The sequence below is a fragment of the Pyrus communis genome, chromosome 14, assembly GCF_963583255.1.
Source record: "Pyrus communis chromosome 14, drPyrComm1.1, whole genome shotgun sequence".
Classification (NCBI taxonomy): domain Eukaryota; kingdom Viridiplantae; phylum Streptophyta; class Magnoliopsida; order Rosales; family Rosaceae; genus Pyrus; species Pyrus communis.
In genome coordinates this window covers 22,637,188-22,664,789 of record NC_084816.1, presented here as the reverse complement: position 1 = coordinate 22,664,789, position 27,602 = coordinate 22,637,188, and the positions used below count along the sequence as shown (strand labels likewise).

General features: G+C 36.8%; 3 protein-coding genes across 5 annotated transcripts; 1 reads left to right on the top strand and 2 right to left on the bottom strand.

The window, feature by feature from the left end:
• Positions 1–1,173: 1,173 nt before the first annotated feature.
• LOC137714619 (uncharacterized) lies at positions 1,174–3,685 on the bottom strand. The gene is made up of 5 exons (XM_068453785.1): positions 3,503–3,685; positions 2,726–2,777; positions 2,574–2,612; positions 2,440–2,496; positions 1,174–1,866 (listed from the first exon to the last, which is right to left on the bottom strand). The coding sequence occupies exons 1-5, from the start codon at positions 3,683–3,685 to the stop codon at positions 1,406–1,408; spliced, it is 792 nt and encodes a 263-aa protein (XP_068309886.1). The 3' UTR covers positions 1,174–1,405.
• An 8,144-nt stretch (positions 3,686–11,829) lies between these two features.
• LOC137714618 (protein argonaute 5-like) lies at positions 11,830–15,519 on the top strand (the record flags this gene model as incomplete). The annotated part of the gene is made up of 10 exons (XM_068453784.1): positions 11,830–12,087; positions 12,758–12,991; positions 13,103–13,245; positions 13,346–13,455; positions 13,541–13,650; positions 14,021–14,121; positions 14,298–14,394; positions 14,490–14,603; positions 14,890–15,406; positions 15,491–15,519. Coding segments are annotated over 9 exons (1,305 nt in total), but the record flags the coding sequence as incomplete, so codon positions are not given.
• Positions 15,520–21,578: 6,059 nt separating this feature from the next.
• On the bottom strand, positions 21,579–27,448 carry LOC137715126 (C2 domain-containing protein At1g53590-like). 3 transcript variants are annotated; one of them, XM_068454354.1, is made up of 13 exons: positions 27,375–27,448; positions 26,816–27,054; positions 26,463–26,537; positions 26,010–26,153; positions 25,699–25,794; positions 25,460–25,591; positions 24,766–24,918; positions 24,605–24,646; positions 24,162–24,210; positions 23,862–23,954; positions 23,586–23,769; positions 23,223–23,340; positions 21,579–23,013 (listed from the first exon to the last, which is right to left on the bottom strand). In XM_068454354.1, the coding sequence occupies exons 2-13, from the start codon at positions 26,939–26,941 to the stop codon at positions 21,964–21,966; spliced, it is 2,262 nt and encodes a 753-aa protein (XP_068310455.1). In that variant the 5' UTR covers positions 26,942–27,054; positions 27,375–27,448; the 3' UTR covers positions 21,579–21,963. The 3 variants fall into 3 exon arrangements, with proteins under 3 accessions (XP_068310455.1, XP_068310454.1, XP_068310456.1); XM_068454353.1 differs by having other exon boundaries at positions 26,816–27,427; XM_068454355.1 differs by having other exon boundaries at positions 21,579–23,007; positions 26,816–27,427.
• Positions 27,449–27,602: the final 154 nt, after the last annotated feature.

Sequence of the window (27,602 nt, the reverse complement as noted above, 5' to 3'; positions counted from 1 at the left end):
TTGTTTGAACGAATGAACTTTCCAAACCCGACACACATCCCACCAAATAAAATTCATCCAGAACGAATGAAGAGCAGTCTCCGCTTTCTCCTTACAACTTCCACATCAAGGAGAATGAGTTACTTTCTTTTGGAAGGAAGAAGAAAATTGAGGCGTTGGCTGTCAGGGATGCGCTCAAGTTGGCGGTATAAAGGGGGTTTCATAACTTTATTCTTGAGAGTTCACTTTAGACCATTATAGGACTGCGGGATGCTTCTTTGAATGTCTCTCCGTTGGGACCTATCTTTGAAGATGCTAAGTTTTTCCTGTCTATGGTCACTGAAGTTTCTACTACCCATATTCGCCAACAAGCTAATTCGGTTGGTCATTGCCTCGCTCGTTTTGCCCTCCACTCCGGAGGTGACTGTACTGGGATTGATGAAACTCCTTCCATTATTAGTGATCTTGTAACGGAGGAAGCCTCCCTTCCTTGTACTAGCTAGCCAATGCCAGTTTTTTGGCCTTTAATGAAATCTAATGCCGTCCTTATTCAAAAATAAATAAATAAAATTGTTTGTTGACATAAAAAATAAAATAGCAGCTAAAACACAAGTTTGTGTATGATGTTAAAACATTTTAAAGATGATGTATGGCACACAAACTTGAGGGGGCAAAATGTAATTTACTCAATCATAAAATTAAAGGCATATGTTATGGTGAAAGTGAGCGATTTTTAATTTTGAGGAGATTAAACAGTAAAGAAACTTTTTTTATTTTTATTTTTTATTTTTAAATCCTCTAATTTTAGAGGACTGTACAAGTTTTCTTAATAAGTATTTCTTTCGTCCTTCCAAATTCTTGAATGTAAGATTGGATTACTCATTCTAACTCAATCCTAGACACAGGACAATGCCTTAATTTTGTCTTAAATCGAATTAGGTGACCTGTTAAATGGTTGGACGGTAGAACCAAACAATAATACCAATATTTGTCAATGTTTACCAACTGGTACTATGGTTCTCGTCACTTATGAGTGAGAGGCGTAAGATTCGACTCACATGGCTGGTGAGGTCATATTATATTTGTGGTGAATACAATACCTTCTGCTACTAGATTAGAATATCGTTGTACAAAAAAAAAAAAAAAAAAGCTTTTTAGCCAAAATAGTTCTTGAAATTTGCGTAAGTCCTCACTTTGGTTCATGAGATTAGAAATCGATAGAATTGGTCCCTAAGTTTGTCTACAATCAATCATTTTGATCATTCCTTGAAAAATCTCCATAAAATAAGGATACAATAACAAAAATACCTTCAATTTTTTAATGGCATTGGCATCCTTAGACTAGACATTTGGATTGCAGCACTCGGTCCTCTCCATTCCTTCTTTCCACAACAGCATGCTATCAACAAGTGATGGTGGAGGAACCCTACTGTCCGTCTTTAAGAGCTTTGGCTCTGGCTCTTGCCCTGGCTTTGGCTGCTTTTTTCTTTGCTTTTTTGGCTTCCACTCTTGCCTCGTCTTTGGCTCTCTCTGGTAGCTTTGGGCACTCCAGCTCCGAGTGGTCTCCTTCCACATTACAAATACGACAGAAAACCTCGACAGCATGGCTCCAATTATGCTTGCACTTGTTATCCAAACTACCACAAAGATGACAAGTTATTTCAAAGCCCTTGCCAACTTCAGTTGCATCCATGGGGACACGTTCACGCCACGGGCAGTACTCAAGCCCGTGGTGACCCTCACGGCAAATTCGACATAGAGGCCCCTTCTCCTTATCATCTGTTTGTTTGTGATCACCCGTGCAACAACTTTTCTCCTCAGAAGTCGGAGTAGTATTGAGCTGATCAGTCACAGAGTCTAAAACAGGCTTGTCTATATTCTTCTCATCTGTTTGTTTGCAAAAAATTAATGGACGTCCATATAAATTAATAACACACACACACACACACACACATTTAACTAAAGGCCCTTAATTACTTGGCTTCCTCAATCTCATTCAAATCATACACTCACTAGTTACTACTGGTTGGTTGATCATGTTCAGTTACATTTGTATACGTTAATTTGTTAGGACAGAAAGTTGAAATTGATACTCCCTTACAAAATTTTGTTGGGAATTCCAGGTAATTGGTGACCGGCTAGCCCTCAAAGTATATATCACCATATGGGGCAACAGTTATAATGACAATCAACTTCCTACATCAATGTACACAATAAATAAGAATTCCCCCGCCCTAAACCCTAGATACGTAGATGTGAGCCCATGTAAGCAAGACTGTCTTATAGAACCACGCTAAAACTAAAGCAAGTTTATACTCAAAACTCAAACCGAATTGATCCAATTTAAAAAATTAAAAACAAATAAATAAAAATAGAAACAAAATTTCTTCAAAATAGTGACAAAGCAATACATCAAACCACTCAATTATTAAGACAAGAAAAGGCGTGTAAAATAATTACCAGGCACCACCAACACAAGTTGACTTCCTTCTTCTAAGTGAGAGAATTGCTCTTCCCCTGAAAATTACAAGATAAAATGTTGGATAAATTTACAAGTACAGTTAGATGAATCAGAGGCGCATTGAGGGGCTCACATGCGTAGTACTCTGCAATCGCGGCTTGTTTCTCCTCCTCTGATGCAACAGTAAAATCAATTTAAAAAATTAGGAATAAAATAAATTAAATTATAGCACAGTAACCTAAAACAGAAAATCTCAAACCCTAAAAACAAAGAGCAAAATCATACCCGTAATATAATGGATTTGGAACCCCCTCGTACTCTGAGCTGCTTCCCGCTTCTAGGGAAGAATTGGCCTTCTTCTCGGAGTCTGATCTGGTTTTGAGACGGCGGTCATTCATGGCTTCGTTAGAGAGAGAAAGGGATCGGTTTTAGATTTGGGCGTCTAGAACTTGCCGTTCCTAAGGCCATCTCCGACCGAGGATAGGTCAAATGGCTCGTTTTAGCCTTAGTCTTCTAAGAAATTAATATTTAGATAAACAATACATGATCATATTTGCTTCCATCTCCAACAAAGAGTCAAAGGGTCATATGACTCGTTTTAGCCTGGTTATAAAAAACCTTTTCCAACCTAGAGCCAAAGGGTCATAAGGCCAAACATAATTTATTATTTAAATTAAAAAAGTACAACAACTTAAATTTAAAAACAACAACTTAAATTTAAAACCTACAACTTATATTAAAAAACTACAACTTAAATTTAAAAACGACAAATTAAATTTAAAAACTACAAATTAAATTTGAAAACAACATTAACTTAAATTTAAAAATTACAACAACTTAAATTTAATATCCATAATCAACATCATCTTCATCATCCACCATTGTAGGAGTATAGTCAGAGGTAAACAACTGTCGTCGGGTTATAATTTCTTTTTTTTTCCTATCAAAATAGGTCTTACTCATTGGAGTGTAATTCGAAGTGTTCATTTCCATATTCTTATCATTCATCTCTTCTTGTATTTGTTTAGCCCGTAATTCATGTCTATGGTTCCTTTCTTTCGCCTCAAGGGCAGTTTGCTCCGCTATTAAGCGCAATGAGGCCGCCACTTCATGTGGAGCGGCGTATTCATCATTTTCCTTGCTCTTTTCCTTCAACCTTCGTGCCTTGTTTCGTCCCATAGCCTTAGGTATGGAACCTTCACCCGAAGAAGGATTTTCTACCCTTGTTTGTTGAAGGAGATCCATCTTCATCCATATCTGCAACTGAGGATGTAGTTTCGAACACCGGCATAGGACCTACTCTATGTTAAGGTGGATCTTCAAATAACAGCCACCCTTTACAAATTTCCCAACAACTGTGAAACTGAAAGGGTTTTGAGCTGCCCTCCATATACAATTCCTCCGCTTGGTGTACCTAGAAAATATAGTTACAAAAATTAAAGGAAATTAATTTATGAAATTAAATGTAATATAATTAAATGTATTTACAAAAATTAAAGGAAAGTAATTCATGAAATTAAATGTAATATAATTAAATATTTAAAATAAATTGTGAAAACACTTACTTCGTCGTAGTAGTTAGCGCCGCTTTCATGTCTACTTGCGGCTGTTAACAGTGCTTGATGCCATTTGTTCAAACTTGGGTGAAGATGTTTCTTCCATCTTGAAGAACAACTCTTGTGGTTTCAGACATTCAGTGGAGCGGTGCCTTCATAGAACTCTAAATATTTTTTGGACACACAAATCCAAACACCTTCACTTGTTTGAGAACTCCCCCTCGCACTATCTTCCAACACCCATCTATAAGGTTTGCAAAGAGCTTCATCTTCTTTTCGGGTCCAAGCCCTACCTTTTATTGTGGACGAGGCCATTTGAAAATTATTTAAATAATTGAAGGAAATATTTTTGAAAGAGGTAAGAAAATATGAGAATTGAAATGGTGAAAAATTTGTGAGGAATGGTGAATGAATGGTTTAGGTATTTATAGGAAAAAAATTAGAATTTTTAAGAGTTAAAAAAAAATTGAAAAAAAAAAAATTTGAATCCAACAGTAATTGGTGCCAGCTAGTCGTTGGATTCAAATTTTTGTTTTTAAATTTCTGTCAGATAGAACCGACACTATTAGAAGCATTGTTGTCAGTTACAACTGATAGCAAAATCGACATCAGTAAAAAAAATTCCAGCCAACCCTTTGGCCTTTTCAAATTTCGTGGGGCCCACAAGCCCTCTAGCCTGACCCTGGGTGGGAGACTGTTTTCGTGTTATTTTCGACCCTCTGGACCCTTCGGTTGAAGATGGCTTAATATACTAATTTTTCCATGTGATTTTGACCATAATGACCTTCTTATAAACACACCCTTTTCCTTTTCTTTTTCTCAAAAAAAAAAAAAAATAGTATTATCTTTTTTTTATTGATTCTAGTATTATCAAAATTCCTAGCAAAATACTAAATGACCCTTTTTTAACATTGGATTCAAGAGAATAATCATGGAATAATCGAACCGAAATGCGGAACATGTAAATATTTATGCTTTTGGTTAACTGGTCGATGGTCACAGTCAACGTGCGGTCAAAGAGCTGACTGAAACTGATCGAGCCGGTACGAGCCTACCAAAGCTAGTCCAAGCCACATGCATGCTATGTTGTACGTGAAATAAATAGTCTTTTTGAGCTTTTGAAAAGAGTAATTTTTTTGTGTGCCTATAACGCAATCACATAACATTAGTATTCAACTTAAATTATAATACATTAAACTTTTTTATTAATGTACCCTAGAATTGAAACATATCATCTTTATCATCTACTTCATTATAGTACGTAAAATAATATATCAAGTAACTTGTGCTCCTAATAACTACAAAAACAGCCCGATTTGTTCCTCTTCATTGTATTTGAATGTTTTGAAAACCCATCATCACTTTACAATTAGATGTTTTGAAAACATACCCTCACTTTACATGTTTTTATAAAAGACAGCAACCTCTAGAATACGGTATGTAATCATTTATTTGTAATCAGACCATGACAGAAACATGGAAAAAAATGATAATCGAATAGCTGATATGTAACAGGGTGAGATATAATCGAACAATTCGCTTCCGTAATTCCAAATCACACAGAACGCTTTATGAGCCACAAATCCCCTTGAACTAGAAATATAAGCCATAGTTTTAGGCTTTAGTCACACAGGTGCAACCATCAGCACATACAACGAGGGCCCTTCCAGCATCTGGGCCTTCAATTTTGGTGACGACACAACTCCAGCCCTCACCGCATTCGCAGTAGGCTTTAGTCCCATCTCCGCCGCTGTCGTAAAAAAAGAAAAGAAAAAGGGGAATAATTAGAATGTAATCAATATCAGTATTACCATAACAAAGTCCGGTTATATATATATATATATGGGAATGGCTAGCATACACGACGCAGGTGCAACTTTCACCACATTTGTAGTAGGCCTTGCCGGCAGATTAGGTCCGTCGGTCTTAGTGATGACAGATTTCCACTCTTCGCCCCACTCGCAAATTGACTTTCTCCCTCTTCCAACTGCAACACTCCTGCACGTACATGCATGCAAATTTGAATGAAAAGTTCTTAACCTTTTGTATCTAAGGGTGTCTGTTATTCAAATGGTGTGCCATCGTATACAAAGAGGCATGCACCTTTTCAAATTGAAGAGGATTATTCTTAGAGGGATCAGTGCATATATCCCCTAGTAAATGGTGTTGTCTAATAGATGTATGTTTGCATCTCTTTGTCAATCAGTGTCTAAAGTGTTATATAAACTCAAGTAATTAGTACAACCGTGAGATACAAGAAGAACAAAATTCCAAGTCGTATCTTGAGAATACGGAATATATGAAGTTCACCAGAGTTCGAAGAATGAGGTGCTTCGACTTCGGATTATAGATTGTTGAATTCTGGGAAGATGGATGCCTACCGAAGTACAAGCACAAGAGTAAGGCGAAATTCTGTTTTTAGGACATTACATTTATGCAAGTCTCAATCTCCAAAGTTGTCAGTATTTCTTACTTTCTCTGTTTGCTTACTTTGAATATTTATGTTTGATTTGTGATTTTTATGGTTATTCTTAATATATATTATTATAATTTATTTTATTGTTATTTTTATATTTTCTAATATTGCTCCAACAATCTAAAGCCATAAATTTATTTAATTATGGAACAATCAGAAAATATAAGAAATTCCCATAAAGCTACGTACGACTTTAAACATTGGCAACAGAAGATGTTGCATTTTATGTTGGGCCTAGAAGGCGAGCCCTATTCTTGAAGAAAGATTAATCAGGGGATAGATGATTGATAGGATTAAATGCACACCACAAAGTAGCACACAAATGTCCTATTAATTTTCCTTATTAACAATAATATTTGTCAATTGTAGCATATGAAAATAAGGGTCTTTCCCGTAAAAGATTGTTTTATCTAACTACTTAAAATGTCACAAAAACTGGGCTGCTGTCCCTACTGACCAGCCACCGAAAAATAATTATTAGACTAACTTACACTTATCTAAAGTCTACGAAATTTTATATGCAGATACTAGACACACAGAGCTACACTCACACAAATTTTTGGGATTTTTGGAGTTGATTTTCTATTTAAATTAAATCGAACAAAAACAGAACAGAGACAGATTTTTGAGTAGTTCGCAAATTAAGAAAAACGAGTTAGGGGAATTGCTATCCACCACCAAATAATCATGCAAACATGTTATGTTTCATTCAAATTCCTTCTATTTCCTGATGAAGATGCTCAAGTTGGCTCAATGTTAGAACCCAACCTATTACTCTTTCTTATGTAATATGTTAAGAGAATGGCGTTTTCAACTTAACTTAGTCCCTAACATGCAATCTAGAATGGTGTGTTCATAGATTTAACAAGTAGAAATCATTAAGAACGAAAAGAGTTTGAGTCATCACAAGGCATCGTAAGTACTGGCGTTGTCTTACTTATCCTAGAAATTGGTTCACATGTTAATCACAATTAACAAGTACTACTCTAGAACATATGTAGGTCCTCATTCGACAAGGGCAGGCACGCACATATTCATAACATTAGAATTCTAGATATGCTTACTAAGTATGCATCCATAGAAAACACATAAAAAATTCATCAATGAGACAAGTAGTGAACCAATTTTCATCCATTCGTAAAAGTAATTCAAACGAAATGTCATAACAAACTTGCAATCATATTAGGGGCTTCAAAACAGCCCCTAATTACTAAAAATTAGTTACACATAATTCTCAAATTAAACCAAAAGAAAGACATGAGTTTGAGAAGATAAAACCGAGAGAAGAGAATGCCAAGATTTCCTCCTTCCTTTCCTTCCTTCCCCAATGTAGCAGCCTTGCCTTTTTTCCTTGCTTCCTTCCTTTTTTTTTTCTATCTTTTTTTTCACACTTTTTCTCCCTCTTTGTTGCTGCAACTTGTAGATCTTTTCTTCTTTTCTGCTGCCATAGTTTTTTCTCCATAACTCACCCCACTAACAGCCATTTAGTGATGACAATAAGTGAGAGGAAATGCTAAAACAATTGTAACTCCTTGGGCAGCCTTTATGCCCATTACTCTCACTTAATTTTTCATTTCCTCTGATATTTGAATAGGTGTTAGCTGGCTTATTCTTGGCTGCATCAGTTTTGGCTGTTAGTTTTATGGGATTTATTGCTTTCAATGCTTTCTTGTCAGTTACAAACTGCTCAGCCTCTTGAGAACCTTTCAGTGTTAGAACGACCATAACTTTTTCTAGAAAAATGATATTAACAATCTGCAAAATGCTCCAGAAAATAGACATCCGTAGCTTTCCAAGAATATAAGGCTCATTCTCTAATTCATTCTGAGCTGTCCACAACTTGCTTCCAAAGTCAGCTGACCTGCACAGGCAGTTTTGACGAATTTATTACTTAAAATTCCACTTGTGTTATTTTTCTTTTCTTTACTTGACAAATCCTACAAAACACAAAAACAAAGTAAATAACTCAAAAATATAAGGAACTAACTAAGAAAAGACAAGTGAATTTGATATAAAATATATATAAATATGAGCTTATCAATGATGTGTTGCAGGTTGTATATAGTATACAAAACAATACAAGAGTTTTGGGAATTATTGATGATAATGATGATTAAGATAGAATTGGCAGTGTTGGTGTCAATTATGTAAATTCTATGATACAAATTTCATGCCAGCTGGCTGTTACATTATATGCATGTTTATATTAAACTACTTCCTATATAGAAAGGATGGAGATTCTAGTTTCCAAAAAGGCACAGTGATAACAATTTTTATCATGTGGTTGCTGGAATTATGATGTGGTCCGTTTAAAGATCATGTTCAGTGTGGTTGCTGCACTTTTTATCATGTGTCTACTTTAAACAAATATCGTGTCTTTTTAGGACAAGTGAATTGTTATGCTCGTAAATTCGCTATTATATACATAATAATTTTCCTTGTTTACACTTTTGTTTTACTCTTTTATATAGGCTTTACATTCCATTTATGTTTTGTAAATTGTAACAAGCAAAGAGTGGAAAATGAGCTAAAAAGAAAGTAGACTAAAAAGGATTTGCAATTCCATGTCGTCAATGCAGCCTCTGCAGATTAGTCAAGTTCGTGAATTAAACTGTACCGACTCGGGAAGAACCAAGAGATTTTCCATATATGCTTGGAAATCAACAGATGTCTATTTTCAGTAGAATTCCATAGTTGGGACTTGGTTGAAGTCCTAATCATGTTTTCTTGAGTATTTTCGATACACTTTTGTTACAAGACAATTTGTTGATGCTTTAATGGTTAATTCCTATTTTAATTCCAATCTTATTGAGTTATTTTATGATTGATCACCATAGAATAGCTTTGTAATTGAGTTCATTACATAGGAAAATTTGAATGATCAAGTCTTGTACCTATGCCGGGTAACAAGAGACCTAGTTATGGCTCTTGGAATTAATTATCACAAATAACCGTAATAGATATCATGTTCTAGGATTCGTGTGTTTGTCGATTTCCATTATTTTATGCTTTCTCCTAGGTGCAACTTAGTAGATATCATGCTAAATACTTCGAGAATGAAAAGAGTTAGAGTAGACACCCATGCCTAATTCGTTGTTTAGGAAAATCAATAACTTAAAGAGTAGATACCATGCCTTTACGTTGACAAATGTTAAGTATCTAAATTGTCTTGTATCATTGTGTGTATCGATTGCTTAGGTGAAAAGGATTAGAGATGGAAACCAAAGTCTTAACTGTCCAAGCATTGTTTTCAAAACCCTTATTGCCAATTACTTTTATTTGCCTACGTTCTTTATATTGTGTTTTTATACTTTTAAATTTAAGACATCTCAAACTATTTGGTTCCTTTTTGTGCATATTTGATAGCTTTTGTGAAAGAATTCATTTAAATTGTTAGGAATCATAACCTAGACACATATTAGTACAATCCTCGTGGGAATGATCTCGTTCTTGCTTTCTATACTATGTATTTGATCTTGTGCACTTGCGAGTTTAAAACGTGCAATTAGTAGCTTGATATCTAGGTTGCTAAATGCATAACATGAACACCAAAGTGGTGTACTGGATCCATACCAGTTCATGAAAGAGTTCCTTTTACAGAAAGGAGATGTGCCGATTTCCATAAGTTTGGCATTTGATGAAATATGCCAAATGCCGTTGGATTTTTCTAATAAAGGGAATGTAATGGTTTGTTTGATTCTAATCATACACACCCATGAAGGATTCCTTTATGAAGAAATATAATAAATGTGTCAAGCAATTTGTGAGAAGCGAACTCATGTGAATTCCTCATGTTTCCAAGAAAGCCATGCTTGGGACTTTTGGAAGGTGCGAATTTTTCAAAGGACATGAAAATATGCAATTAGTTGCATTATTCGGAAATTTATGAGCATGCAGTCACTCGGTTGTATAATGCGTTGGTATATTTTTGGGCATCCAAATTGATATGACCAATTAGTCATCTCTGTAGGGATGCAGCCCATCACAAACTCTTGATGAAATGTCATGTTGATTAGAATGATGTTCATAAAGTTCTACAAGTTATTTCAAAGAATGAAGTAACTTGGCGGACGAAGTTTTGCCTTGCTTCATGATTTAGCCTTGTTGATGGCAATGGACTTCGAGTTCTGGCAACAAAAGAAGCGTCCTCCTTGGTCAAATCTTAGTGTGTGAACTCATTTCAGATGAGATATCATTCTTTTGGGATGATGATGATTGGATTGTGAGCGCCAAGACCCATGTTGAATGAAATGACGATATACGAGAAAAGTGTGGGGGGTTTTTGGAAATGAAAAGACTAGACACTAAATTGCGAGCGCCAATATCTCCTACAATGAATGACTTTTTAAGGTATGCAGAGGTTAGAGACCTTCTTATAAATACCTAAATGTGGGGGAAGTTTACTTCCAAGTGTTCGCAAATTATTGAATAAGTCCTAACTTATGTTTTGAAGACTTAACATTGAAAAACAACTACTCTCGTATGAAATATAGTTTCATAACATGGATTGTGCACACCATTTAAAATAGTCAATCTAGTAGTGGATCCAATTATTAAAGATCAGACTAGAGAGTAAGTTGATCATCGAGGGGAATGAGGCTACAACCAATATAACTAATGAATCAACCGGGCGAAAACCTAACTTAGTTGATTGGAGATCCCATGGTCGATATAAGTTCAATAGGCAAACTGGTTGGGCATGATTCAAGGAAATTAACACGCTACATATACCTCATTCCTATGGTGGAAGAAGCGTGTTGTTTGCAGAAGTTTTAGGGTGTATATTTATAGTTAATGACAATGACATCTTACAATAAATAAGAGGAATAGAGCATACTATTCTTAATCAGTGGTCACCTATGTGAGGTTAGAAGTGGGTCACTTTTATGAGAATGAGATGACTAAATTCTCTAAAGCTCTCATGAAACCGGAATTTGTTCAGAACCAAAATGAACACAACCATATGAACTGTAATATATTAGGATTAGTGATGTCATTTCTATCATTCCAAATATCCCAGCAAACCATTGCAAACAATTCTAACTCCTCCTTAAACCAAAATTTCCTTTATGCCCCTCCAATTATTTTTTCAACTATCACTTAACTGCTTAATCCACGTCCCCAAATAACTGTTGTTGAGCATAATCCCGTATCAATGCCCTATTGTCAATGGTGGTCTGGATAACAAAGCAAGGGCATATTAGTCATTATACTTGCTACATAAAACTGTAAAACCCTTCTGCTTTCCTCAGCTGCCTTTTGCCATGTTGTCCAAAAACAAAACACCTATTGCCATAAATGGCATGCAAACCCACCCACCCTCTCCCTCCCTCTCTCTCTCTCTCTAAACTCTCTCTCCCCTCCCCCTAAAACCTCAAATACCCGGTCCTCGCCGACCAGCGCTAGCTCAGGCGGCCACCAGCTCGGCGCCTCCGCCTGCTGAGTCTCCACTACTGCTCATCTGTGGGATGGAGCAGAAACTGACGTTGACAGCTCCTCCACCGTCGTCGTCGGAGGTCATTCTGTATGCTCTGAGGGCTGGTTTCGGAACGGCCTGCTACGAGGATCATTTCCGGGCGAGGGTTGCGGCGAGAGGTCTCCGTTACCAGTACGATGTAAGCCTCCCTTTCGTTCTTTCTGCAGTGTTCCCATTCGTTCTTATTTTTCTGTGTTTATATGTTCATCTGCATTCGGACTCTTCAGGTTTCCCTTTCCAAATTTAAATTTAAAATTTTATTTTATTTTCTGAATTTTGCTTTTGCCTTTTCTTTTTAGTTTTTATTCTTCTGTTTTTGGAAACTGTAGTCGCTCATGGCGTTTTGGGACCCAAAAATCATTTGAGGTTCTCAAAACCCCTTTCCGATTCCAAACGATGATGAAGAGCGAACAACTATTAATTGATGGTTCCCAAAACCCATTTCTCTACCGTTTTTGTAAATCTGAACCAGGAATATGTTCATCTACAAGGTGTTGGGGTTGGGAAAAAACTTTTGATGTTTCTCAGAACACGTTAAAACACGTTTCTGAGTACCAAGCAGAAACCTATTGATGAAAGTTTCGGTGAAATAGGTCTTGGTTTGCTTTTGCTACATATATATATATATATATATATATATATATATATATATATATATTCAGTACTTTTGACACAGAAATGTTTTCTGGGAAGAACGTCATTCTTTCGGCATTTTCTGAGTCTCGGTTTTCTTGGTAAACCGTTGGTATTGTTCTTGTTTTTTCGTTATCTGTTGTGTGGTGTTTTACAATTTCACTTGGTGGCTGTAGGTGTCAATTACCCCTGAAGTTGCATCGGAAAAGATCAACAGGGATGTGATTGATCAGCTCGTAAAACTTTACAAGGAGTCTCGCCTAGGCAACAGAATCCCAGCTTATGATGGCATGAAAAGTATTTATACAGCAGGGCCCTTACCATTTGCCTCCAAAGAGTTTGTGGTCACGTTGCCCGAGAAAGATGACCATGAGGATTCCTCTGCTGCTGCTGCTGGTTCCAAAAGGAGCATTTGTATGAGAGTTATTTGTGTCCCGTTTTCATTTTTGTATGTCTTTTTTTTATTTTTTTATGTTTTTTTAATTGTTGTGGTTTTCTGAATGTTGTCTTGCAGGAGGAACAGAGAATTCAAGGTCACTCTAAAATTGTCTAGCAAACCCGACCTCTATCAGCTCCAACAGTTCCTGCAAAGCCAGCAGCATGAGTCGCCCCAGGAGGAAACTCAAGTGCTGGATGTTGCTCTGAGGGCCGCACCTCCGGAAAAGTAAAGTCTCCGTTTGTTAGAAAAACATAGGTTTTACTTTGGCCTTGTGCGTGTTGTTTCCTTACTAGTGACAGTTTGAGCATTGTCATTTCTATCACAGGTATTCGTCTTTCGCCACTGAGCTTGGGCAGAAAGGTGGTGATCTTGGTGAAGGTCAGGAATACTGGAGAGGGTTTTCCCAGAGTCAGTTTGGGCTTTCGCTCAATATAGGTATAATTTTCCCTGTTTTGGTAACCATACAAAGTTAAGTAACAAAAGTGTTGTGACCTAACTCTTTGTATTCATATATTTGCAGATGTATCGGCCAGAGCAATTTATGAGCCTATTATGGTAACTGAGTTTGTCAAAAAACTTTTGAGCGACAGACAACTGTCAAGGCCTTTGCCTGATCGTGATCGTTTGAAGGTATTCGCCATTTTCGTTTCAATTTGTGGCATGCAGTTTTGATAGTTAACTTATCTAAAAGTAAAGCTATATAATCAAAATACAATGTGATTCTGTTGAGTTGATAGTTTGTACTTAATTTCTACTTGTCTCAACAACAAAGTTCAAGCTATTTATACAAGTTATAGGTTATATTTATGCAGATTTGCTTGCTAGTATTTATGTTCACTGGGTTTTGAAGATGTATTTAGTTTTAGCAAGTAATCATTTGCTTTTATTTTGAATTGACTAATATATTCAGAGTTCTGTGTATTTACTTATGTTTGTCCACAAATAGTTTCTTAAAAATATTTTATTTAAGCAAAGCTGATTGAAATTCTGTTACTTACAGGAGAAAAAGCCCTTAAAGGGGGTCCAGGTATCGCTTTCTTATGAAGAGCATACCAGTTATGAAGTCACTGGGGTGTCAGTTGAACCACAGAGCAAGTTGAAGTGAGTCTTGTAATCTTTACGTTTATGCTAATGTATTGTTTGTATGTATATAGATTGTTGATTTTCTGGAAAAGAAAAAAAATCAAATTGAGTTATGATTGTATTCCATGGTAACAGAACTTGGAAAATTCCCTCCCTCGTTGATTCATAACTTATTATCCATCTCTGCATTTTAGGTTCACTCATGAGAGGTACAGTATTGGGCTAAGGGATGTGGCAATGCCTGCACTTCAATCTGGAAGGGATTCAAAACCTGCTTATTTGCCAATGGAGGTACCTTTCTCGACCAATTTATTTTCCAAAGTGATTCTATTCTATGAACGGTAGCAGTATTTAGGATATAATCTACTTATTTATCTGTTTGGCAGCTTTGCACCATTGGTTCTGGGAAGCGGTACTCAAGGCTGAATGAGAGACAAGCAACAGCCCTTCTGAGAGCAACTTCTCAAAGCCCTGGAGATAGGGAGCGAAGCATATATCAGGTCTGGCTGTGATTTTATCTTTTCAATCAATAGGAATCTTTTCTTAATCTAGATGGTTTTCATCTTGTTTCTGTATCTGTACATATGGTTAAACACAATGGTCACAATAAAGATGAGCTTATCCAACGGGAATTTGGAATGAATATAAGAGAAGATATGACTTTAGTTAATGCTCGTGTTCTGTGGCCGCCTTTGGTAATTATTTGTTTCCAATTTTGTTTGAATAGTGCAAGTGTTTTTTTATTTATCTTTTTCCCTTTGCTGGTGTTTGAATTGATGACAACAGCTGAAATACCATCACAGTGGTCGTGAGAAGTCTGAAAATCCACTAATGGGGCAATGGAACATGATCAACAAAGTGTGGTATTGGTTAATGTGTTTTGACGGATCTGTGTGTATGTTGAACTCCAGTTCATACGTGTGAAATCTTTAATGCACTTTGAGGGCAGTTACCCATGATTTATGCAACTGAAGGGGTTTGAGGGTAGTTTAACAAAGTTTTTGCAATTTAAGTGGCTTTGCAGACAGCACTTTCACTTGTACATATGAATAATGGATTTGTAAACATTATAAGATACTGTCTTTTACTGCTTTTGTGATATGTGGTGCAGCATGAAAATTGAAAAATTATTCATATCGGAATTTTGATTTCTGATTAGTTTTAATATATGCCGGTTCTGTAGAAAATGTTTAACGGTGTTTGAGTGGATTTCTGGGCATATGTTGATTTTTCCCTATTGGACCAAAGTTTTAACTTCCGATTCTGTGAGGATTCGGTCAGTCTGTGGAACAGCAAGGGAGTGGTATGAATCTAATCCTTAACTTCCTCCTCTTTCTGCCTTGAATTGTTTTTTGTTGATTTCATAACCAAATTGTTTTCTTCCTAGTATTTCCATCCGCAACCTTTACTTCCGCATCAATCAGCTCATCCTGGGAAAATAGAGAGGGTGCTCGGAGATATCCATAAGATGTCTAGCAAGCAACTTGAAGAAGTTGGACAGAAGGGAAGGCATCTTCAGTTGTTAATTATCATTTTGCCTGATGTCACTGGATCATATGGTGAGCAGTAGAAGGTGTCTTGTATTTCAAATTTTCAAGATATTTAAGCTTAAAATCTGTCATATTGATTCCTTGCAGAAAAGATGATAAAACGATTCTGGGAAAGTGAGTTAGGAGTCGTATCTCAGTGCTGTCAGCCTATAGCAGCATCAAGGCTCAGCAAACAATATTTAGAAAATTTGTCGCTCGAGATAAATGTGAAGGTTCGTTTTTTATGTATTGTCCATTTGTCCTTCACATTACTTATTATCTTCCATGAGCATTGAAATATTGACACAACATTTGAAACTGTTGTAGTTTGGTGGAAGGAACACTGTTGCCATTCGAAGAAGGATTCCTCTAGTTAGTGACTTCCCCACAATCATCTTTGCTGTGGATGTTATCCATCCTCAACAGCAGTCTGTCAATTGCAGCTATAAGTTCAGTTGTCTATTTTGATTTGGTTTTAATTAAAATTCACAACGTGTTAACATGTTAATTTATTCCAACAGGTGGTGGCGTCAATAGATTGGCCACAGATAATCCAAGATCTTTATAGTGTAAACCAGGACCCTAACAATGGTCTTGTTGGAGGAGGAATGATCAGGTAATTGGGCCAACAATTGTTTCTTATTTTTTTTTCCTTCAAGATAGTTGTGAGTACGTTTTCTTAGCATGATTATTTTGATTATGGTAGGGAGCATTTCAGAGCATTTCGACAAGAAACTGGCCGTAAACCAGAGAGAATTATCTTGTACATGTAAGAATTGTTTTTTTTTGTGGTCAAGCAAAATGACACAGCACTCTACTAACATTTGTTTTGATGTTTGCTTGACAGAGACAGAGTTAGTGAAGACCAATTTTGTCAAGTTCTGCTGCATGAAATGGATGCTATAAGAAAGGTACACTAACTATTAGAATGCTAGAATTATTTTTTTAGGATAAGCAAATTTTTTAATACATTTGTTACTACTTTACCAGCTTGTCAATCTCTGCGGGAGGGATATCTGCCACCTCTAACTTTTGTTGTGGCACAGACTGGTAAGAGTGGCAATTTTCAACCAGTTACAAATTTTAGATGCATTGAGATAATAGTAAATTTGATGCTTTTCCATTTTGTGCATTGAGTAATTGTAAAATTGATCTTTTTCCATTTTGCTCTTTAACTATCTTTACCGCTCTTGCTGACACCCAGTTTTGTCATCCGAGGGAGTTCAACTTTTATCTCAATAGCCATGCTAGCATTCAGGTATTACTTGTGTTGTTGATTTATACATGACAATTTCGTTTTTGCGGTAGGTTGTGCTGATTTAGGGCTTATTTGGCCCTTCAATTCTAGATATTATTTTTCTCATAAAGGGAGGCAAATATATATACTACATACTTGATTTACAAGGTAAGAATATGCGATAATATTTACTCTAATTCTAGAGACTCAAACGAGTAACAAATCACCCTAATTACACACAAAAGTCAACTTACTCCAATAGTTTGTCCTCTTCTGAGTTTGTATTTGTGCCCTCTTCACTGCTAAATATGAAATCTAAGTTATGCTATAGTTTGAATTGCTATCATCTGTTCGTGTAAGGAACTAACATGCCTGTGCACCACCATGTCATGTATGATGAAAACAAATTCTCCCCTCATTGCTTGCAAGTGGGAACAAACAACATATGCTACAAGTAAGCATTTAATAATTTCAACTTGTCTCTCTAGCTTTTTCACTTATGCGAGGAACTTTGAAGATAACGGTTTTTTTGCCGACTTTCTAATTGTATGTCATATAATTTTTCAGTTATAAGGGAACCACCCTTATTCTTATCATAAGGCCTAATTATATCATGATGGGGGCGGATTCTCGATTCAGCACTAACAGTGGGACCCTCTTAATATCTTCAAACATGTGTATTTTGAGCGAACATTCGGGCAACAGAGCTTTTATATGTGGGAACATATATGAAGCTAGAAGGTTAGTTGATCATAGGGGCCCGAATACATGTATAGGTAGGAAAACAACCCATAAAGGGTATAATTAAAGCATGCAATCGATTCAAAAGGAGAAAATATGTATGGAAGGCTTCTCCATGCTTGCTTGCATAGGCACAAAGGCATCTATGATCAACTATAGGGTGCAGGCAATTCATGTAGATAAGTGTCCAAAAACATATGGATGTTGTGAACGAATTGTCAGTTATCGTGGTGTTGCACACTTGGATTTAGGCATATATGCCATAGGAACTGGACAACGCTTTGCAATTCATCAGTTGGCTCATAGCTTATCGCATGTCAAAGATAATATCTATTATCGTAATTATCTCAGTATGTCAGAGATAGTAGGGTCGTACAATAAACCAGTTGAAGAAAAGACAGTCGAAGAAAGTGTACTCGAGGTGCTTTTCATGGCATCTTTAAGAGATCCGAGTACAGGTCTCCCTTTTGAGACCCATATGATTACTAAGGAAGGGTTAGTAAGAAGAGTCCTATGCACCTTTATTGAAGCTTGCATCAGATTTGAGCACATTGCTACACAGATGCTTGATGACAAGAACCTTGTGTTCAAATCTGTGTCATAAATCATATGTGTAGCAATGTGCTCAAATCTGATGCAAGCTTCGGTAAAGGTGCATATGACTCTTCTTACTAGCCCTTCCTTAGTAATCATATGGGCCTTAAAAGGGGGACCTGTACTTGGATCTCTAAAAGATGCCATGAAAAGTGCCTCGAGTACACTTTCTTCGGCTGTCTTTTCTTCAACTGGTTTATTATATGACCCTATTATCTCTGACATACTGAGATAATTATGATAATATATATTATCTTTGTCATGCGATAAGCTACGAGCCAACTAATGAATTGCAAAGCGTTGTCCAGTTCCTGTGGCATATATGCCTAAATCCAAGTGTGCAACACCACGATAACTGACAATTCGTTCACAACATCCATATGTTTTCGGACACTTGTCTACATGATTTGCCTGCACCCTATAGTTGATCATAGATGCCTTTGTGCTTGTGCAAGCAAGCATGGAGAAGCCTTCCATACATATTTTCTCCTTGTTGAATCGATTGCATGCTTTAATTATACCCTTATGGGGTGTTTTCCTACCTATGCATGTATTCGGGCCCGCATGATCAACTAACCTTCTAGCTTCATATTTGTTCCCACATATAGAAGCTCTGTTGCTCGAATGTTCGCTCAAAATACACATCTTTGAAGATATTAAGAGGGTCCCACTGTTAGTGTTGAATCGAGAATCCGCCCCAATCATGGTATAATTAGGCCTTATGATAAGAATAAGGGTGGTTCCCTTATAACTGAAAAATTATATGACATACAATTAGAAAGTTGGCAAACAAACCGTTATCTTCAAAGTTCATCGCATAAGTGCAAAAGCTAGAGAGACGAGTTGAAATTATTAAATGCTTACTTGTAGCATATGTTGTTTGTTCCCACTTGCAAGCAATGAGGGGAGAATTTGTTTTCATCATACATGACATGGTGGTGCACATGCATGTTAGTTCCTTACACGAACAGATGATAGCAATTCAAACTATAGCATAACTTAGATTTCATATTTAGCAGTGAAGAGGGCACAAATACAAACTCAGAAGAGGACAAACTATTGGAGTAAGTTGACTTTTGTGTGTAATTAGGGTGATTTGTTACTCGTTTGAGTCTCTAGAATTAGAGTAAATATTATCGCATATTTTTACCTTGTAAATCAAGTATGTAGTATATATATTTGCCTCCCTTATGAGAAAAATAATATCAAGAATTGAAAGCCCTAAATCAGCACAAACTACCACAAAAACGAAATTGGCATGTATAAATCAACAACACAAATAATACCTAAATGCTAGCATGGTTGTTGAGATAAAAGTTGAACTCCCTCGGATGACAAAATTGGGTGTCAGCAACAATGGTAAAGATAGTTAAAGAGCAAAATGTAAAAGCATCAAATTTACTATTATCTCAATGCATCTAAAATTTGTAACTGGTTGAAAATTGCCACTCTTACCAATCTGTGCCACAACAAAAGTAAGAGGTGGTAGATATCCTCTTGCAGCGATTGACAAGCCTAGTAAAGTAGTAACGAATGTATTAAAAAATTTGCTTATCCTAAAAAAATAATTCTAGCATTCTAATAGTTAGCATACCTTTCTTATAGCGTCCATTTCATGCAGCAGAACTTGACAAAATTGGTCTTCACTAACTCCGTCTCTGTCAAGCAAACATTAAAACAAATGTTAGCCAAGTGTTGTGTCATTTTGTTGACTGTTAGTTGATTTTTACGAATTTTCTCGGAAATCCTCCTAGATTAATTTCAACGTCCTGAGTCCATTTTTGACATGTATTTAGTGAAATTCTGGAGCTTTGCACATGGTCTCACTTAACAGAAATATGAATGAAATATATGAAAAACTAACGGTAGGGGGCAAATTGGCTAAAAAAATTAGTTTTGATTCCTTAATTTTCTAATAGAAAAGTTCAGGGAGAAACCGAAAGCTAAGTGGAAGTTCAGAAGGTAAATCGACAATTAATCAACATATCTGGTACATTAAACACTTGGAATTTTTCAATACCATATAACTAAGGAAAACAGTTCAATCACCATCTTTGGTGGACCAATTCCAATTCCAGCATAAATTTTAGTCAGTATTCCAACTTTCTTCCACAAACCCACATCATTCACCCCCGGAGTAAAACAACACACATTAAATTTTTACCCACCGAACCGCACTGGTTTTGATCCTAGTACACACACACCCAAAAAAAAAAAAAAAAAAAAAAACCTGGCATAGAGTTAAACATGTTCCCGTCCCTTTGCTTTGAAGTGATTGGCCTCAACAGCTAGCTCGTTGAGTTGTTGGCAGAGTTGAGCGATTATTATCCGTCATTCAAGCCCCCCAGGAGCATGTGAGTGTAATCGTTGTTTTCTGGTGGTTCGGGTCTAAAGATATGTTTGTTAGACGGATGATGATCAAGTAAGACAGCCTTGCCACCGTGTGAGGTTCATGTGCAAGGCTCGTTGTAGTGCAAGATGATGAGTGTCGTTCACTGGGATAGTGGGTTTTTTGTTTCCAACCAAAAGAAAATTGAGAACCATAGCAAGTGACCTAATGATAAAGGCGTAGACATGGGAGGTTTCGGATTCGATGCTTCGAGCTAGTGAGTCTGCATAATTGTGACTAGTCTGCATAAATACGAATCCAAATTTCAAAAATTAAATGTCATAAGGTCAAATCTAAATATAGTTTCCAAATTAACATCATTTTTGGAATTGAGAAAGTGACATAAAAATACGATTTCAAATTTCAGTAATTAAATGTCTAGTGTTATAAATGGCAAAGTTAGAGAGATAAACCTTTGCGAGAGACATGAGGGAAGTGGGTGTAATGTATCACATTGTTTATTTTCGTTATTATAACACAAAAGGATTGCAGGTAAAGAAGGGAAGGAAGAGATATTGATCTTATTGCTTTCACTTCGTTTCTTTTATGTTGTGTGTTGTGATCATGCACGAAATACTCCTTATATAGAGCCATATCCGTGAAGAACCAAAAAAGTGAAATAAGTGTCTTTTGAAAAACAAAATACATCAGCAATGCTACTATTCTTAAGTTTTCCTCACTTTTCATCTTTGGCTAAAAACACATAGGCATTCATTCCACAACTTTTACAACATCTAGATCATTTCTAGATTACTTTCTAAATTAACGTCATTTTCGGATTTACTTTCCAAATTGAGAACCTTAGAAAGATTTCATTTCTAATACATAGGGCTGCAATGGGTCATTTTCGAATTTACCCATTTATGTCCATGTCGTATTATTTACGTGTCGTGTTGTCATTGTTTCGGCCAGACAAATTAGCGAGCTGGGAGTTGAGCTCCCAAGCAGCCCATGGTCTTTCTATAACTAAAAATTTGTACCAATGTATTAAACTAAATGTCAAATTACATAACTTTTCTCAAAACAACTCACATATTTGCAACATAACAACAAAAAGAAGAAATCTTAAAACAGATTCTTCATTCGCCTTCCAAAGCGCTACATAAATTTAACATGTAAGACAAACCTATAGCTGCATCAGAATTCCTCAAGTTCAGTATAGAACTGTTTTTTTTCAAGGTGAAAACACGTATCAACGCGTTTGTTCGGCCGAGTGTTTCACAAGAACATCAATTATGCGGCCTGGACATGCACACCGGACCTCGAACCTTCAAATGAATCTGCTTATCCAGCCACAAGAGGAACAATATGAGCTCTCTTTTATAGCAGTCCATGCACTAATTTCACATGCTTTCACATTCAAATCTGAATCAGCTAGCTTCAACTCTTGACTGCTCGCACAATGCATCGCCACTTCTTCCAGGGCTGTCCAGCTCCTCATCCACTTTTTCGAGTTCTCCAAGTTCAACCTTCTTCGCTGGGACTTCAGCATCCACTGCAGTGTCAGGTACCGGCTGAACCACGGGCTCCTCTGTTACACCTGAATCAATATCGGAGCTGCAAGGTATAGCCTTGGAGGGAACTGGTATCATTTCAACAAATGGGGACGGAAGAGAAACATCGTCATCAGAAGAGGTCGAATCTGCTAAAATTTCTTTTTCACTCACTGCGCGGGGATCAGCTTGAGGCTTTCTAGAACCTTTCCGTGAAAGTGCACGCTTTACCGACCTTTCAGCACTTTTGTAGAGACTCTTTGCCATGTCTTTAACATTGCCCTTTCCTGGGCTATCCGAACCACTCTCTCCAGAACTTAAAGCCCCTCCTTTTGAATTTGCCTTGCCAGAAGGAGAGCTACAAAGGCCGTCTTCCACAACAAATTTCACACCAATATTATTTTCATTAACTGCCCTTAGATTCACGCGTGGGGTTTCAAGTGGCTCTTTAAAGGTGCATGAATTATCCTCCTTGGAATTCCTATGGAACACCGAACCGATCTTATGCAGACCCTTGCGAACTGATGCCATTCGCCGTTTATCTTCAGGATTCTCGTCAGTGCTGCTGGTATCATTAACTTGGGATCCAATGCCACTACCATTAGGCTCCCCTTGAATTTGGGTATTAAGTCGTCGACCCTTTCCTTTTCTGGCCTCCCAAGTTTGTGAAACTTCATTTCCTGGGTGATGGACCCATATACCAGTCTCTTTCTGCCCATCAATATCAATCGGCTCAAAATGATCTGCTACCTTAGGAGATTTCCCCGGCGATATAGATGAGAAGGAACCTTTATTACCAGTGTCACAGGCAAAGGAATTTCTTCGTTCTTCCACATCTGGCTTTTCCTGAACATCTGGACAGTCATCTGACTCATCTCCCTTTGTATGAAAGCGGTTCAAGTCAAGCCCCTGAAGATTTTTCTGTTCCTGAAAAAATCTTATCACTTAGATGTCGTAGAGAATTGAGAATTCTAATTTGTTTCGATTATGAAAATAGACAGAGACAGAGGGAAAACAGAAACTAAAACAATTAGATGATTCATTGAGATTCTCAAATTGTGAACGATCGATCTCTTGACTTTGATTTCCTAATGGACATTATCAATAGAACTAGTTGAGAAGAAAGAAAAAGTTACCTTCCCATTTTCATCAAGTACGGTTACTGCAAGATGCAGCCTCCCAGCCTTCTGAAGAGGCAACCACATGTCATGCCTCCCGCCATTCCTAAGATCGCCAATGTTAATGGAACAGTCTCTGGATATAGAAGAAGTGTCAGTTAATCGTACAGATACAACAGCACCTACAGGATAATTTAATAGAAAATCAAAGCACAAGAAGGTAAATGGCTTCCAAACTCATTTAATTTGTGATTGTGATCATTTAATCTCTACGTCGGTAATCCTTAAATCTAATAGTTACTATAGCAATATTATTTGCAAATATTTGAAGACTTAGGCATGCTACGGAACATAATATATTAAGGAAGTTCAGAAACAAACCCAAGGGTGTCATCAACAAATATGTCCTTGTCCTGAACTTCAATAGCTAGCACATTTGGTGAATCCCAGGTGATAATGGGGATCTTAAATTCCTCGTGCCATTTTGGAGTCAGCGTTTTCTTTTGTATCTTAGTTTTGAATTGGTAAACACCCAAATGACCCTTCACATAAGGGTCAGCGAATCCTGAAAATAAAGATCTGTATCAAATACAAAAAAGAAACATCTTTCTTGTGTTAGTTAAAAAACCTTCTTGTACTGGAAAACAAATAACTAACCATTTAGATCGGAGGCTTTCATGTCAGATGCTTCAATAACTTCTACTCTCACATAAGCAACAGGATCCTTCTCATCCACAGAGAACCAGCTTTCTGTCATTCACATGAACACAGTAATTGAAACATTTTAGAAAGTGCATGAGTGAGAGGAACTTATATCACAAGGGGACTGAATGCATGTGAATCTAGCAATAAATGCCTCCACACCACATGAAATTTGATTAACATAAGTTTTATACTTCCCAAAGGAAGATCCTGTTAATCGTGTGAAATACTAAAGATACATTATGCGGCCCTTACCCTGTTCCGGTGAAGTAAATTTCTCCATGTCAACGACCAGCATATTAGGCTGCAAAAAGATATAGATAATAGATTAATAACATTTCCAGATCATCTTGCTGACTATGAGGTGTAATATCCAACAGTCCCATCATTTGTCATTCGAACAAGCTTATTTTTTTTGTCTACTAGATCACGTGGAATTTAATCAACTTGATATACTATTTGAAAGGAATGAAACATGTACGGAAGGAGAGAACTATCGCGAATAGTTTTCTGAAATCTGAAATTTGCAACAGATACAAATGGAAATCTAGGCCAGTGGTTTTCGGCCTAATGAAAAAGGACTCCATTGTAACGTGCAAGGAGGTGTCTAGACTCTGAACTGATGATGACTTTGCATTCAAGACAACCATTGGATGGCCAAGAATTATATATGGAGTGTCAAAATCCAAATAGTTTACCTGAACAAGTGTCTGCTCGAAGGCAACAGAGAGAAGCTTATCCTGCGAAACGGAATCAACAAAGGAGAGAGTCAGAGATCGGTAAACACAAAGACAGAGTGAGTGACCGATGAAAGGGGAGACTTAAGAATATATCTGCATAAAATATGATAAAAGCTTACCAGCCAGCCATCAATCCCAGGGAGTTCCGTAACATCAAGCCCATGAGTGAAAATAGGCTTGACAGTCATTTGAAAATATGGAGGCTCAACGAAGCATAACCGCACACGGCCTAGGAAAGGCCACTTGCAAAGGAACCTCACCCCAATCAGGACCTACAAAAGAAAAAGAAATTCACAGCTTTGTCACATGCCATTTCCCCTAAAAAAAAAAAAAGGTTTTTCAGTATGCCACCAAAGGGCAGAGGCCAATCCTCTTAACCATTCTTAGTTAACGACACTAACCAAACCAACTCAATAAGGTAACATGGATCATCTAACATAAGTCATAAGCTTTTTTAGCCTGAGATAATCCATTAGACCTAAAACTCAAATGCTAGTTCTAAAAAGAAGAAAAACAAATAAGGCATACATGTCAGAATTGAAACACAAACAACGCTAAAAAGAAACATTCCCATCACATCAGTGTTTAAATGCAGAGATTATACATAAAGTGGTACAAATCAGAACTAATAAGTTGCAAAGATCAATCGCAAAGTTAATTCTCATGGAGGCACCACATGAAACTATACTGCATAGGCTTCTATGTCTATCTTGTTTAACATACTATCTACATCCTGAATTACAAGCTTCCTTAACTTTAAACCGATTTAAGATCCATCCTGATTCCTGAATTACAAGTTAGGCAAATCCATACCTTCCCTTCAACATGCATGCCTGTAATATGCAACTTTGCCCAGATTCCAAAACCTAGTCTTTTCCTCAGTTTCACAGCTAGAATTCCAAGCATATCATCAGCTGTCAGAAAATTCATCCCCAGCTCCAGAACCTGCATTATTACAATGTATTACTTTGTGTTGGCTGAATTCTAGAACGAAAGCCAAGAAGAGCACACGAAAATACTGGTCCAACATGCGGGAGAATGCTAACTCATACCAAGTGGTCATCATCAGTAGATTGGCGAAGAACTCTCATCTCGGTGAACATAGGTGGGTTTCTTCCCAAGTAAAGATGCTGTACTATAGCTTTACCCTGCATATGTATAACCATATAGATAATTAGAACTAGTTTACTGTACATACAAACAGCTGAAGTGATCACAATACACTATGGGGCAATCAAAATAGTATAAAAAATCCGAGTCCTCAAAAGAGAGAGCACTTTAGACTAAAGTGACCAACCCAAACTAATAGGAGCAATCAAAACTAGAGTATTGAACATGAATAAATCAGAAGATAAAGTCATACAACAGTCCACGGTTTGTACTTCTCCAAAAACCAAGGTATGATAGGGAGGAGAACTTTCTGTGAAGCAATCTGTTCCATACATATAGGCCATATCTTTTCAACTGCATGGTTCAACCACCGCACGGTCTCAGAATCAGAAAGTACCTGAAGTATCGGACAAGGCAAGGGAAAAATAACATGAGATATTGCACTGCCAAACTAATTCAACCATAATTCGAAAACCCAAATTTAATTTTTGAATAACTAAGATAATTTCCCAACAGAAGTGCAAAGCATAGATATTCAAAAGAGTTCAGTTTGACTTTATATTCAAGAACCTTTCTTATGGCGGGTCGTCTTTCTTTTAATTGCTTCTCACTTGAACAATAATAAAGATCAACAAAGACTCTTTTACTCAATGTACTAATCACTGATAAAGTAATCAACCATACAAAAGGGAAAACTAAAAATTACCCTTCTCTGATTAGCCTGTTTTCTTTCCTCAAATTGTAATTTCTTCCGCAATCTCATAACATACCGCTCATGAACCTGTCGAAAACAGAAGCAAAAGTGCTTATTAAGTATTGAAATTGCACATCCAAATCAATACCAGTTATCAAATCACATTACATATAATTGACAGAAAGAACCAATGAAAAAGGCCAACTTTGTGCTTGATTCTAATCCCTTGCATAAAGAGAAAGAGCTCATAATTTACTTTTCTTGCTTTAATTAGTTTCCTAAAACAAATTTAATCCCTTTAACAAAAAAAGATTAATGAATTCAAGAGAAAAAAGCAGTAATAAGGAAGAGCAGTGATTCCATACCAGGTAGAGATAAATGAGAGAGATGAAGTAGGCAACTGGGTGGCAGCAATTGAAGTGAGAGAGAAACCAGATCACCATTAACACAATCCCCACATGGTGTATCACTGTAACTTCTGTTACATCCATCTCTTCTTCTTCTTGTTCAAACCCAAAAGCCAAAAGCAACTTTTCTCTCTCTTCTTTTTGCAAAATTCAAACTTTACTCTCTCTCACCCCATCTAAACCCCTCCCCATAAAACCTTTAAAAAGAATCACCAATTTAGAGTCAACATATCAAAGGACAAATCCAACACTAAAAGTAAAAGCTCAAGAAATAGTCTGACAAGCATTAAAAAGGAACAAAAACCCAGAAGGGCAAACTCAAAACCAACAACAAACCATGTAATTTATTGAAATCTGAGAGCTACCCACTAAAACATTAAGAACCCCAGATTCTTTTCAAAGCAGAAATTAAAGTAAAAACAACTGATGAAATCAGAAGCTTCACTTCAAAATACCCAAACGAAAAAGTTAAAGCAAAGAGGAATGTTTTTGGTGGCCAGAGAAGATGAAACGGAACCTTAGAGCTGAAGTTACCGGCGGGAAGGTAGAGAGAGAAGCAATACGAATTACGACAAAGTGCGGAGGGTGGAGGGTTATATTTGAGGAAGGTTGCAATTGACTGGCAGTTGGTCGCCACGTCTACGTAACACGTCACCTACGCGTGTCGATAAATGGCTTTTAACGGGATGGATGAGTAGTCTTTCTAGATTTTTTTTTATATTTACTGTCAATTTTCTTTAAGTAC

What these genes read in the sequence shown, in the direction of transcription:
- LOC137715126 (XM_068454354.1), bottom strand. Translation starts at nt 26,941, where the DNA reads ATGGATGTAACAGAAGTTACAGTGATACACCATGTGGGGATTGTGTTA. An exon ending in AACAGGCTAATCAGAGAAGG is followed by an intron (nt 26,154 to 26,462) that starts GTAATTTTTAGT and finishes CCGATACTTCAG; the next exon opens with GTACTTTCTGATTCTGAGAC. An exon ending in GAAAGCCTCCGATCTAAATG is followed by an intron (nt 23,770 to 23,861) that starts GTTAGTTATTTG and finishes CTTTATTTTCAG; the next exon opens with GATTCGCTGACCCTTATGTG.
- LOC137714619 (XM_068453785.1), bottom strand. Translation starts at nt 3,685, where the DNA reads ATGGATCTCCTTCAACAAACAAGGGTAGAAAATCCTTCTTCGGGTGAA. An exon ending in CGGAGCAAACTGCCCTTGAG is followed by an intron (nt 2,778 to 3,502) that starts GCGAAAGAAAGG and finishes ATTCTTCCCTAG; the next exon opens with AAGCGGGAAGCAGCTCAGAG. An exon ending in CCAAATCCATTATATTACGG is followed by an intron (nt 2,613 to 2,725) that starts GTATGATTTTGC and finishes CTGTTGCATCAG; the next exon opens with AGGAGGAGAAACAAGCCGCG.